This window comes from Trichoplusia ni, chromosome 5 (genome assembly GCF_003590095.1).
Source record: "Trichoplusia ni isolate ovarian cell line Hi5 chromosome 5, tn1, whole genome shotgun sequence".
NCBI lineage: Eukaryota > Metazoa > Arthropoda > Insecta > Lepidoptera > Noctuidae > Trichoplusia > Trichoplusia ni.
In genome coordinates this window covers 5,566,596-5,579,963 of record NC_039482.1, presented here as the reverse complement: position 1 = coordinate 5,579,963, position 13,368 = coordinate 5,566,596, and the positions used below count along the sequence as shown (strand labels likewise).

The window sequence follows — 13,368 nt, the reverse complement described above, 5'->3', positions numbered from 1 at the left end:
GACACTGCCTGACAGTGTTTATAAGTTATTATGACAGTGATCAATCAAATTACTGTTATAGTAGGTAATAGTTCAAATCAAGAAAGTTGAAAATGCTGTTCCATTTTTAAATCACTGCCATCTCTTGACTAATTGTGGAAATATAACAGTTACGTTTCAATTTTACAACAAGCGTAGCAAACCTTTGTGATGATAATGTTTACTTAATTTGACAAATTTAATTAAATATATTACACTTAATTCAAAACAAAACTTAACCAAGGACCTAATTTTTTACGAGAAAATTAAAAAAACTACTTTCATTTCACAAGTGCAGAAAGTCACGTACTAAGGAGAAACGGAACGACATCCTTATGTCAACGCAAACAAAACTATGTCAAAATTAATTCTAAATTTCGTGTAAAAACAACAACAAAATCACACAATAATTTATGCGCAGCAATCCATGTGCTCCCGTTAATTGTGTATACAATAAAGAAACGTCGTGATGGCTGAAAAGTAAGATAATTCACATAATTACGCTACCACATAATCCATGTCAACATTTTATGGTTATCGTTATAAGAGCTTATTGAAGAAAAAATGCGTTGTTTTGGTTGTTAAAAGGATACAGTTTCTTTGTCGGTTGTTAAAAGTCGAGTTTTGGTGTTAATATGTTTTGAAAGGTCACGGGATCAACTTTATCAAAAGGAGTTTTTATGCGATCGTGTTTCTACGATCGTCAATGTATAGGTGATTTGCTTGTTATCGTTAAACGTGTAATGTCAGGTGTATAACAGTAACAACCGAATCGTTTCGGTGCTAACTAGATGCTGGCACAAATCCTGTGTTTAGTCAAAAACTGTAATTACGCAATTTTTTATTATTTATGTTTCAAAACTTCTTTGATAGATAAAGGGCTTTGGCCTATTTAGAACTTTGGCATTTGTGTATAGTTTTGAGGTTTGATCTAAGCTGTATTGATACATGGCTGCTCTTATGTACAGCTACATTTATTATTTTATCAAGGATCTTCTGTATGTAAATGCCAACTGATCATATCAACTGAACCTATTATTAACTGTTTTAAAGTCGTATTTCAGTATGAATATTTAATAAGACTCTGTCTGTACTAGCCTGATTTCTGAAGGTCAGAATATAATATTCTATTGTTTAACCCTTCAATTATCTGTAGGTAATCAGAAAAATCATTCATAAAATATTTTTTCTAAATACAAACCTATTATCTGAGTGTATTATAACATAAAGTGAAGATCTAAATAGAAAGCTAACTTTAAAAATAACTAAACATTCAAACAGTTAGATACCCACACTTTCATTTTCCTTTGAAGTATAGATACAAAGAAATGGCCAGTTCTATAAGCATCTACAATTCTTTTTTTAAATATACCTATTATAGTTACATTTACATTAGAAGTAAATCCTTGAAACTGGCTGCAAAGAAATCTCTGTGCTTATTTCCTCTTTGTTTTGTTTTTTTTTTTTATCTATGCTGTTAGCCTGATCAATGATTTTAACTGCTTTGCCAGTGTATAACTCTTTGCTTTGTTCCAATCGGTATTTGTTTATTTTTTGTTATAATAATTGCAGGTCTTCTACTGATTCAAGTCCTAGCGAGGCCCCACCTACTCCGAGGAGTGATGACAAACAGTCGGGAAACTGGTGGGATACCTGGATATCTTCAGCAAAGTCTAAGGTTGGTGTTCTAGAAATTTACTTAGGTTAGATGATACTATAGAAATTTAGTTTTCGGGATAAACTAGTCAGAATGTATATCTTATGGTGCCTGGCACAGGTTTAGATTGATGAAAAAGATTCCATGAATTGAACTGAATGTATTGTTAAATATATATTTTAAACTGTACTTTATCTATAATATATTTTAAAAACATTACAATGACTTCTGATACTATTCAGATCTGTTAATACAGATGTGATAAAAACAAAGTAAACTTTAATTTTCTCATAATTATACCTACTCCACAAGAGTTACACAGTTCATTTGCTATAGCAATAAACAGTTAATAAATATGGTTTTACTATTTCATTAGTAAACTATAATAATGTTTATCAGTATATTTTCATACATATCCAGATATATTAATTGCTAGTTTTACCTGGATTATTCTGTATACGTAAAAAAATTATAAACACCGGCTATCAATAGACCTCCGCCTTTTGCACTGATTAATTTATTGAATTATGGATGGCTTGGTAACATTAATAGCCAATTTGATAAATTTAATTTAATTAACAAGTGAATTATTTTACTAACTTACTGCATTGTCATATTTTGAAAATTTTGTATAGATCTTTGAATGATATTGCACTAAGACTGAAAATATTCAGGAATAGTTAAGAAGGTACGTAACAAAGGAAGTCTTTATTATTAAACTAAAATTGTATGTTCAAGGTCTTATTTCTTCTGCATAAAACTATATAAAATACTTTGTTATTCCGCTAATAATGTTGTTCATTACTCTATTACTTGTAAATAAATTGTCTACGGCTACCAAATCTCAAATGACTGTAAAAGTATTTCTTTCAAAATTATAATGGAGAGAAATAAGGAAAAATATACAGAAATGTTTTGTTTCTTTATTCATAAACACCGTAATTACTTTCTACACAGCCGTTGTTACTCCATCGCTATTTAGACACGCTGGACTATGTATAAGCTAATATAACTTCGCAACTGTGTTTTTATCACGGAGATTATACTCGGTTCATTATGCCTCAACATATTTATTAAAATTTATATTTTCAATATTGAAAACGTCCAGTTTAATTGTTTTTAGGTACGGTTTTTAGGTGTTATAGGCAAAACGGACCCCAAGTGCTTAGAATCCGCTGTCTCGTGAACCATGATAGCTGGACAGATGTTATTTTCATATAATATATTTAAAGAGTGACCATTTGAAAGGTAGTAATTACATCTGGAAAATCAGTTAGTGTATGAGATAATAATATAATGGCAATGTCTATGTTAGCGATTGTAGCCATGGCCCGGTGGTAAGCTCAGCTATATGGATAAGAGCCATGTAACTGACTCATTATTTCATCTTCATCCATCAAAGACGGGACAAAGTCTTTTGTTGGACTAATACGTCGGCTTTCACTCTTACGGCTTTTCACTCTCAACTGAGTATCTTATTTAACTAGACTGACTGCCGTCTAGCGTCCTAGCCCAGTTTCGTATTTGAATTCCATAATAAGACTAGATCTTACACATGACATAAGAAAAATTCTTGCTGATAATAACAGCAGCCTTATTCCAATATAATAAGGTTGGTTATTCTATTTCATTTGATCGTGCATGATGTCAATGACAGTTTGATCAACCGGCCTAGAGTAATTATAGTAATTTCCCCATTGGCCATTTATTGTGTTGTGGCAGTTATTTGGAGGCCCAAGTCCCATTAGGTTGTAGTGATGTTGCTTTTGGGGATAGGATTATGTCATAGATATGAATGCCTATCGTGAGATATGTTTCAGACCATAATTGCTTGTTATGACATTTTATATTATAGAAACAGAACGTGAGAGAAAGATAGAATTTGCGACTTCTTAGCGACGATTCGAAAATCCTTGCTTTCTATGGGTTTATGCGAAGCAGAGCTGATTATGTGAGGGGTAGTCTCTTATTTTTTATTTATTTAAAAATTGTCTTCATGTTGTCGTACATAAAGTGGACTTAATCACAGATCGAAGGTTCAATCTTAGGATAGTAAATGTTTATCTTAAACAGATCAAGCTCTGCGTAATCCATTTTCGAAAAATACCTTACATATCACCAACCTTTTTGATAAGTAACGTTTCTTTTTGTGTGATCCGGGAGTGATTGTTCAGAGTCTGGGTATGATCTGTCCGTCTGGCTATATGCACACACACAAACACGAGATTTGCAGTCTTAGCTGATTAATTCCAATAGCAACTTCCGCAGAGATAATTCATGGCTAACTATCGAAGCCAGATAGGATACATCCCAAAATACACAATTTGCGACGTTAAAACTCACTTCAAAAATTTTCGGGACTAGTTTAACTCGCGATGTTATCAATCGCCGACAGTAATATGTTATCACAACAGTCAAACATTCGTATAAACTCTTTTATGGGAGTTACACAATTAATTGTTGTTATATAAGCCGATGCTTTCATACAGTGGTTTTAGATTTTTTCCCTATAATTTTTATTGCGATTCTTGCCGGCAGTTGTAATGTGAACATAGTTTACACAAGTTTATTTATTTTACTATTAAATTTTAGTGTTGACAAAACTAACTGCCTGCATGTCAATAGATAAATGCCAATGATATACAATTATCTAGACTGGAGATCTAAATGAGTGCCAAGTTGTATGCAAAATCGAAATATGTATTTATAGGAACAAAATAACAACATTAGCCAGTGTTTAACTCTATTTATTTGCTTTTTGTTGAATACCTATGCTATTTCTAAGATTTGCATAGAACTATTTAGATCCCCATTATTTTTGCTGTGAAGGCAACAGCCAAATATATGTATTGAACTTGGCTCTCCTTATTTTTCATTAATATTTTGGGTGGGATCGGGGTTTTTTACATTTATATTTTGGGATGCATTTACGATATCAATTTGCGAATAGGCATATATAGAACTGAAAATATTTACAACTGAAGTGAGTTCAATGACATTTCAGTAATGTCTAAAGCTATCTCATATAATCACCGTTAATGTTAAATCAAACAAACGCATATGATTACTTGATCCTTAATTATGTAACAAATAAAATAAACCTTATGTTTCTTGACATAAAGTTTAATTTCATCTATTTGTACATAGTGTAAATAGTTGAACGGCCTGAAATAAACAAAGACACGTTGATCTAAAATAAAGTGGTATGTTTTTGATAACCGAGTGAACCAAATGTTACAATACATCCGTCAAAGTTAATTTCGTACAAATCTGACACGTCTGACATAGTCGGAAACGTGTGATTATAAGGCTTATACTTAGGATAATCGGTACGAATAAAACTATTCTTCCTAGTGGCCTACCGCAAGGTCTTAAAGTAATATTGTGGCGGTTGTGAAATGAAATGAAATCATTAAACAAATCAAATCAAAATATTAATGTCCTTACTCAGACTCTAGACTATCTGACTACCAAATTCCTTCTCAATCGGTTCAGTAGTTTTGGCGTGAAAGCAAGACCGACAGACAGATACTTTTGCATATATAATATTAGTATGGATTACGTAAGTTGTTAAATATTGTTGTTATTATCATAAGTCTCGCACCGCTCATCGATAGCTGAGAGGTCACCGTCTCATTAACGTGTGTATCTAAATGTTCTGCTTGTAATGACCTTCACAACTAGTTTTATTTTGAGCATCAAATACTTTTATTTTTAACAATACGTTGAAGTCCTTTTTAACAGGTAAAACAATAAAAAACATGAATGTTCAGAAAACGGCCTACATTAAAGGATTAAAGGACTTAATTTCAAACTAATTCTTTGTTTGATTGTTTTTAACTTATCTATAGATAACTATCTGTAATTTTAAGTAACGTATTTTATATTAAGACATTTTGAAAGCAAAGGAAACCACTAAGCGTAAATAATATAGTTTTACACTTAGTTTGAGACTAGACGGCTTTGTATGAAAATATAATTTAGCTGTTGAAAAATACTATACACTACTATAAATCCAGGTTTGATCAATATTCATAACACAACCGGTCCCGCACTTGAGGTTTCTTCTCTGTTCAAGAAGAAAACATTTTCAGAAAAACGCATTATTTCTGCCAAAATCCAATTTTAAACTGTTTTAGATTTCGCATACACATTATGCAATCTTTATAGGTCACCGGCTGTAAACAATATTATCTATGCCTATTGCTATAATAATATTTTTGTGATAAACTATCTCTCAGATAAAATTCTACTTAACTAAGTAATAACCGGTGTTTTACAAATGTATCTGCGAATTTAAAAACAATACGGGAAACATGACTTAAGGTTTGTAATTTGACGTAGACAAAAAAGGGCCCCAAATTTGACACAAATGTTTTTATCTGTATCTGCTATACTTATACAGGGCATCATCGTCATTCCTCTGCCCTTAACCCATTTTTAATGAATAAACTCAATAAATGAAGTTAATTCACACGTCAAATTCACATTTTCATTGTACCCTGAATATTTAAAATATAAAACTATTTTGTTAAGAACTTCTTAACGTATTAAAAAGATCACAACACAACACACTCTCTACAAGTTAACTATGATATTTGTCTACAGAAATGCATACAAACCATTTTCTATGTAATGAAATTTATATACTCCTAAAAAACTTTTACTCCCAACATTTTCAATTCAATCTCCATTTCGTTGCGTTTCTTTCTAGTCGGCAGAGGTTTATACCATGGTGAAGAAAGACCTGGACGAGATCGGAACCGCGGTGAAGAGCGAGGCGAGCCACGTGTTCAGCACCACCTCCACTGTCATCGGGAAGACCTTCAAGGTAGGTCATATTGCAAGAAATATACAAGAAATCATTACGTAGGAAAAATGGAAGATGTATTTTGTTTTGGCACCCTATGAATAGACAAGCGAAAAGAAGCAAACAAGAACTAAAGGTCTCTTTCTCAGTCCCTTTGTCCTGCAATCGTTGCGCTGAGTAAGCGCTTACGCGAGCAGTGTGTGTCTATTTGTGTCTAAATTTCACATTGCAATTGACTAGACGAAAAATCTCCGTCGTGATAAGTAAACATTATTTTTGTCTGCTTATGTACTAATGTATTTTTGTAACAGTTGGACCAGCCAGAATCTCCTGCGAATGTGATGAAAAAGAGTCTGAGTAGTTTCATTGGTATGTCTTAATAATTCTTACACATAAAATAAACATTTGACTGAACAGTAACTGATCCTGGTATATTGGTATGTTCAGGTCAAGTAAGCACGGTGTTGAACCCAGAACCGGAAGACGAGGATGATATCGAAGTCATCCTGTGCTCTGGAGACACCACCATGTTGTCCACCTATAAGGTAAGGAACTTTTTGCATAATTATTTTGTCCTAATACAAATTAACCTCGATTTTTAAATATGTTAAAAGAAGATACTGTTTGATCAGATCGCTGTCTACAGATAGAGGTAATGTTTGGTCAATTTGTCTCCTTCACAAGTATGTTTTGGTTGGAAACCACAAAAGCAAAAACCTTGACTAAGCTTATGAAGTTCGTAAGATTAGGATTTATCTGTTTGTCCTAAAAAGTTTAAACCAGGATTTGAAATCTAACTTTCTGACTTCAGATTCCATCGACAAGCAGTCCACCCTTTCTATAGCCCCGTCTAGAAATAGTCCTAATCATTCCGTAATTTCTTTACAGAAAGAGCTGGAAGCGTTACAGCGCGTGGACGCTACATTCATCGTACCGGCGTACAGTCCAGAGTTCGAGGCTTGGAAGGCAAGCCTGGAGCACAGCGAGGCCGGTCTGATCTCTCCTCCCGCCGCCGCGCGCTCGCTCAAGTCCAACCCCGTGCTGAAGGCGCAGTACGACAAGCTGGTCCCCGATGCCGTCACACATGATGACTTCTGGGAACGGTGAGTGCTAGAAATATGCTGAAGACAATGCTTGGCCAGATTAGTCTTTAGTTTCAAGGTGTAAAAAAAAAGTGCATATTAGATTTAACTGGATACGGGCTTACATTTGCATTATTTTTTTAAGTGTTCGTATATGTCTGCAAAGAACTATTAACCCGTACATCTTGCCTGACCGAGAAGGTTCAAAACAAGCCAATTGGTATCACTTCCTTTCGTCAGCCGTTTTTGCAACCCCGGTCTCTCTGACTTCATCTGCGAGTAGATTGCTGGAGACTGGACGACCTACAAAATTGACTCATTTGAAAGCACCCATTTTCCTCCTCCTTTCATCCCAGTTTAAAAGCAAGAGAACAAGCTGTAGGGTCTCTGATTAAAAAGAATTCCGGAGTAACCATGAACACTACTTCTTAAATTTGACGTGACCACCAAACTGAAACCGTTTCTGTCCAGCAATGAGTCGCACACACCCTATTATTATTCTTATTGTACTACTATGATAAAGCATTGTCCCCGTAGCTACCTGTTCCGCGTGGCCCTGCTGCACGACCGGCTGGCGGCGGCGGCGCGGCGCGGGCCGGGCGACGCGCCCAGCACGGACCCCGTGCTCGCGCATCTGCCCGTGCAGGCGCCCGTCGACACGTAAGGCGGACATACATAATACACTTATCTTCTAATATATAAAATTCCCGTGTCACGATGTTAGTTACCGTAGTCCTCCGAAAAGGCTTAACCGATTTTTACCAAATTTTATATGCGTATTTAGTAGGTCTGAGAATCGACTAACATCTATTTTTCATACCCCTTAGGGGTATAGATGTCCAAAAAATATATTTATTTTTTGGACGATTTTTTTTGTTTTTATTCTTTTATAATGTGGCATTAAAAATACATACAACTAGAAATAATTTATTAGGCAAAACAACGTTTGCTCTCATCACCGTCTTGCCTAGTGGCTAATTAGATAATTTGGGAATCTTCATTTCTAGCGTAACCCAAGCTTACAAAAATATAAGCAAGTCAACGCAGTCGTTTATTTAAAGTTCAGTAACATACACACTACCAGTTATGTAAAAAAAACACTTATGAAAAATTTAATAATAAATTTGTCTGTCAACAGTTGTGTATCGGAATTGATTTTCTTTACCTTTTGATAGTAACTGACAAACTCAGCTTTATAAATATGGACCATTCAAAACATGTCCTGTTATATCCTCTTCTTAACTTGTGCATTTCTAGAACTTATTAATAAAAACATTATATTTATTTCAGGAGTCCTAAAAAAGTACTCTCAGGCTTGGACAATGAGAAACCTTTCGAGGCCCCAGACATAGACAATGTCGTCACCTGGGAAGACGGTAAGTCCATAGAGAAGTAATGTCTTTTCTCTCGATATATAAATATCGATACTTATAGCGACAATATCGATATGTAATCGATTATTGTTTGCCAAAATCTATTTTAACCGTCCTATTTTCTATTTATATATCTTAAAATTGTATTGTCATAAATAAAAGCTGTATATTAAATGTTGTTTTTATATCCTTTAATGATTAATGATGACTTTGTTTAAGTTCTAAGTAACTCTAGCTTACATACTAGCACATTTACACCTTCAATTTCCATTTCCTATCCTAATACGAGTACAAGAACTTTCTACTTTATTTTCCATTCAATAACGTTTAAAATAGCTTGGAATAGTTCTTGTACCCAATCATCCCATGATCCTTAAATCGCAACCACATTGCACAAAATGCCTGCTTTATCAAATACATATCACAAGTATAAGACGATTGCGTTCGTAAAATTTGTATTATCAAGTTCCAAACATTCGTACCTCTGTACAGAAGACTTCGCCCACGACGTGGAACTCACAGAGGAACAGCAAACATTACTTCTAGAAGAATACGAAAGGGAGATCGCGTGCAAAAAGATGTCCTCGCAAACGACCTCGCGAGACAAGGCCAACAACAACATAGACAAGACAACGAACACATTCGACACAAAGACTAAAATAACACAGACCAAGCACAACAAACAGAATAAAAATAAAAATGGCCGCTCGCCCAAGAAGGCGCCGAAGGCCGACGTGTGTGGAAACAACCTAGTCGAAGACTACTTCGGCGATAAGGAGGTGAAAGACGACGCCAGCGCCAACTCTGACGAGAGCTGGGAAAAGGAGTTTGAAATCGATGACGTTGAACAGAAAGCATGAACAGTCCGGCCATACATTAACGTAAGGATAATATAGTTCGGATACATTGTGAGCGCGAAGCTGTGACGTCATAAAAAACTGTCTAAAAGTCCCACCAATACAAAAGTAAACTGTAATCCTTTCGACAAAAGGTTCAAAATTGATTGACAGACCAAAACAAGATTCTGTAGTCAAACCTACCTTCATAATTCCACTACATAGTTACCACTCAATAAAGAGCCGTATTACGATGTGCATTCGGCTTAAAAATGCATTTATCGTCACATCTATCGTTCGCACAATGTTTCTTAAAGCCAGCCGCGCACATTTGAAGCTTTGCGTCGACAGCCTGGCTATATTCGTTCAAACATGTTGATATGTAAATATGTAAAGTTATACCCGGAAAGGGAAGTATTGGTATAATGATTAAATCGTTCAATATTCGATATATAGGGCTGTCAAGAACGCGAGTACTGTGTCTGTAGATTTGGCCAATGTTGGATAGAATTTTTGGTCCAATTCGTGTATGAGAAAATATTTATAGGCCAATATTTGCCAAACATGTTCGACATACAAGTTGGACCAACATTGTAGAGCCAACGTGACGTTTCGTTACGATAAAGAATTATTGGAAAAATTGTGAGAGGATAGTAAAGATTGATATTGAATGTATTATTATTTTCAGCGAATACATCGCTTAAAATAAAAACAGCAACCGCTTTAGCCAACTACTATTCAGTGCTTTGGCAATAAAATATGTGCAGCGCTAAAAAAGCGCTTGTATCCGCTGAAAAAGCATTGTTCCGCAAGTTATGTTTATTTGATATGTGAAATGAATATAACCGGGCTGTTGTCTCCTATAACCAAGTTGCAGCCATGTTAACTGTATCAACGATTGTATATTGTTGTGTTATATTAAGTCAGGATGCTTGATAAGAGGAAAGAGCTGAGGGCATACCGCTTACTCCTACAGTAATATTGACAATGTGGAAGCGAGACAGACTACAAGTGGTAGAGCGATGTCTCGTTTCAACAACTGCACTTCAATAATATAATATTACTTTGAGTAGTGGTGGTAAGCTCTCTAATGGAGTCGTCAATTATTATTGTTACGTTATTTTGAACATTTTGTTGGGTATACATATGTTTATTATTATATTTTCACTACTGAACTATCACCTATACATTTCTGGACACACCCATGTCAATCCATCATTAATTTATTGGTATTTTTTAGCAATATACACGCATTTTTAGTGACAATATTAATTGACGATGCACCATACTTGAGCTGTCAGTAAAGATGGATATATAATACATAGTGTATATACAAGTGCCGATAGATATTCTAATGGATCTTATGAGTATATAATAATTGCAATAAACAGTAATACCGCACAATGCCTTATGCTCAACTGCTCCCTGGGGTCGAACAACTATTGAAGTATGACTTAATTGTGGAAGAGAGATGTAGCTCTATAATATAGTGCTGTCTCGCTCCCACAATTGCGATAGTCTTACTTCGAGGTGGTAGGTCTCTGATTGTCCGCTAGTTAAAAACTTAATAAGAGATAATAAGATAAATTGTGTCCATACAAAATATTATGTCTCTTTTATGGTATTAAACTTTTTTAGTGATTTCAACACGCTTATTAGCTATCTAAGTTGACAGCTCAAACAATATCACTGATGTTACATAAGAATTTCTATTCTTATCGTTTGACATCGCTCGACTACTGCTTTATATTTGGTCGCCGACGTTAGACGAAATCCAAGTTTGGATATGACGTAAACCCAGTGAATATAACTCAGGTGTCAACCAAGATAGCTACGAAGCCAGTAGGATTAAAATGTCTATCAACATTTGCCAAGCTTTGTATTATTTTTATTATAAGTGCACATAAATCTTTTGGTTGTAGCAACCGATCTCCCTATCCCAATGCATTTACGTTTTACACTAAACCTTCGCGACGTTTTGATATAAACCAAAAAGGTTTTAATTTGCATTATGTACCTTCTGTTATTCAGGATTTTTATAGTTTATTTTTACCGAATTATTTTTTTTACCATTCCATATTTTACTGCCTAAACTCGCCTGAATAAACTGCTGGTATCTTATGGCAAGCCCACTTTATTTGTGTTCTATATTTTAGGTAACAATGAAAATTTGATTAAATTTTCAGATTAATACTTGAATATGATTGTAAACGAAAAATTCTATGTATATAATATAGTTTTATTCATGATTATATTATTGAATATACTTATTGTTTACTTAATGGTGTGGAGGTCGTATTGTGGCAGATTTCGCTTTTATAATTCTGTAAAAAAAGTTGTGGTTACTCCTACCTGTACAGATAGCTCTCTCACTAGAGCAATCATAGTTGAAAACCAGAATACGACCTCCAAACGTGGAATTTAATATGACTATTAATTCAATTCATTAATAATATTGTTCTAACTCCGCTTCTCGTTTGTCCTGGCGAGTTTATTATCCTAGATAATATAAATTGCTTACAAATCTTGCAAGTTGTACAATAATATTTAAAGTGTGATATCCCACTAAAATAGGTCTCTGAAATAATTGTAAGTATATTATAATAGTTGTAATTTTGTGCGCTGGTTACACCCTCCTGTATAATGGGACCGACAAGCAAATGAATGACATTACTAACAAGTGTTGCCACAGTTCAATATTTAAGATTACTGTCATTAAAATACTGCCTTATGAGCTTAATATTTTTGTATTGGTAATTGAAATTGGAAAGTATTAAAACTGTATAATTTGTGTTATTATAATACCTTTATTTTTAACAAATATCCGCCATACTGTTAATAAAATTCTTCTGGAATAATTAGTTTTCTCAACATTAGGCGCCATTGCATGCAGCCTGGCCTTCTTTGACACATTCAGATATATTTTATTGTATTATATAAAGTATTTTAATTTTCAATTACAGAATTACCTATTGGAATATTTAGGACGTACTTTAACAAAATGTTAAGTAATATTAGGAGTATTTGTATACGAACGCTATGATCGTAGATATTATCGTTTAGGTGATTCTGTACTTGAAAAATATAAAGAATTTAATTTGGGGGTAGAAATGGACAAATTCATAAGTGTTTGTCATGAACCGTACTTTAATGTTTGATTTAATAAATATTTAAATTAAGTGCAATAAAGTTATCTAACATTTAAATCGACATTTATTCTAATTATATTTAGGTTAAAACTCTCAACTAATGAGTTGACTCTAGGTATCGTTATGTTTGTGTAAATTATGAATATGAATAAAAAGTTATTAAAAATCGTAAGTTTTTTGTTTCATTTATTGTGTGCTGTGTGTTGCTTTAACTCAGTCCGGCCGTAACTAACATTTATAACTTGAGCTGTACACTAACCATAGCTTGGTAAAGGTTTTAAAGATTCAAAATTAGGAATATGTAAGGTAAAATTGACAAACGTATTCACATTTTTTTAAATGTATTATTGAGAAACGGGTCTTCGTTAAAGCACTTTCTTCTAGCTAGACTAAGGCTAAATGCATGTGCCGGCCCATAAAGTTTAAACTATTGAAGTATCGAG

General features: G+C 34.0%; 1 protein-coding gene across 2 annotated transcripts; it reads left to right on the top strand.

Moving 5' to 3' along the window:
• Nucleotides 1-332: 332 nt before the first annotated feature.
• LOC113494192 (BSD domain-containing protein 1-B-like) lies at nt 333-13,097 on the top strand. 2 transcript variants are annotated; one of them, XM_026872401.1, is made up of 9 exons: nt 333-498; nt 1,591-1,696; nt 6,390-6,506; nt 6,797-6,854; nt 6,933-7,030; nt 7,374-7,588; nt 8,105-8,227; nt 8,858-8,943; nt 9,436-13,097. In XM_026872401.1, the coding sequence occupies exons 1-9, from the start codon at nt 488-490 to the stop codon at nt 9,798-9,800; spliced, it is 1,179 nt and encodes a 392-aa protein (XP_026728202.1). In that variant the 5' UTR covers nt 333-487; the 3' UTR covers nt 9,801-13,097. The 2 variants fall into 2 exon arrangements, with proteins under 2 accessions (XP_026728202.1, XP_026728201.1); XM_026872400.1 differs by having other exon boundaries at nt 9,433-13,097.
• Nucleotides 13,098-13,368: the final 271 nt, after the last annotated feature.

What these genes read in the sequence shown, in the direction of transcription:
- LOC113494192 (XM_026872400.1), top strand. An exon ending in CATGATGACTTCTGGGAACG is followed by an intron (nt 7,589 to 8,104) that starts GTGAGTGCTAGA and finishes TTGTCCCCGTAG; the next exon opens with CTACCTGTTCCGCGTGGCCC. An exon ending in TGTCGTCACCTGGGAAGACG is followed by an intron (nt 8,944 to 9,432) that starts GTAAGTCCATAG and finishes ACCTCTGTACAG; the next exon opens with AAGACTTCGCCCACGACGTG.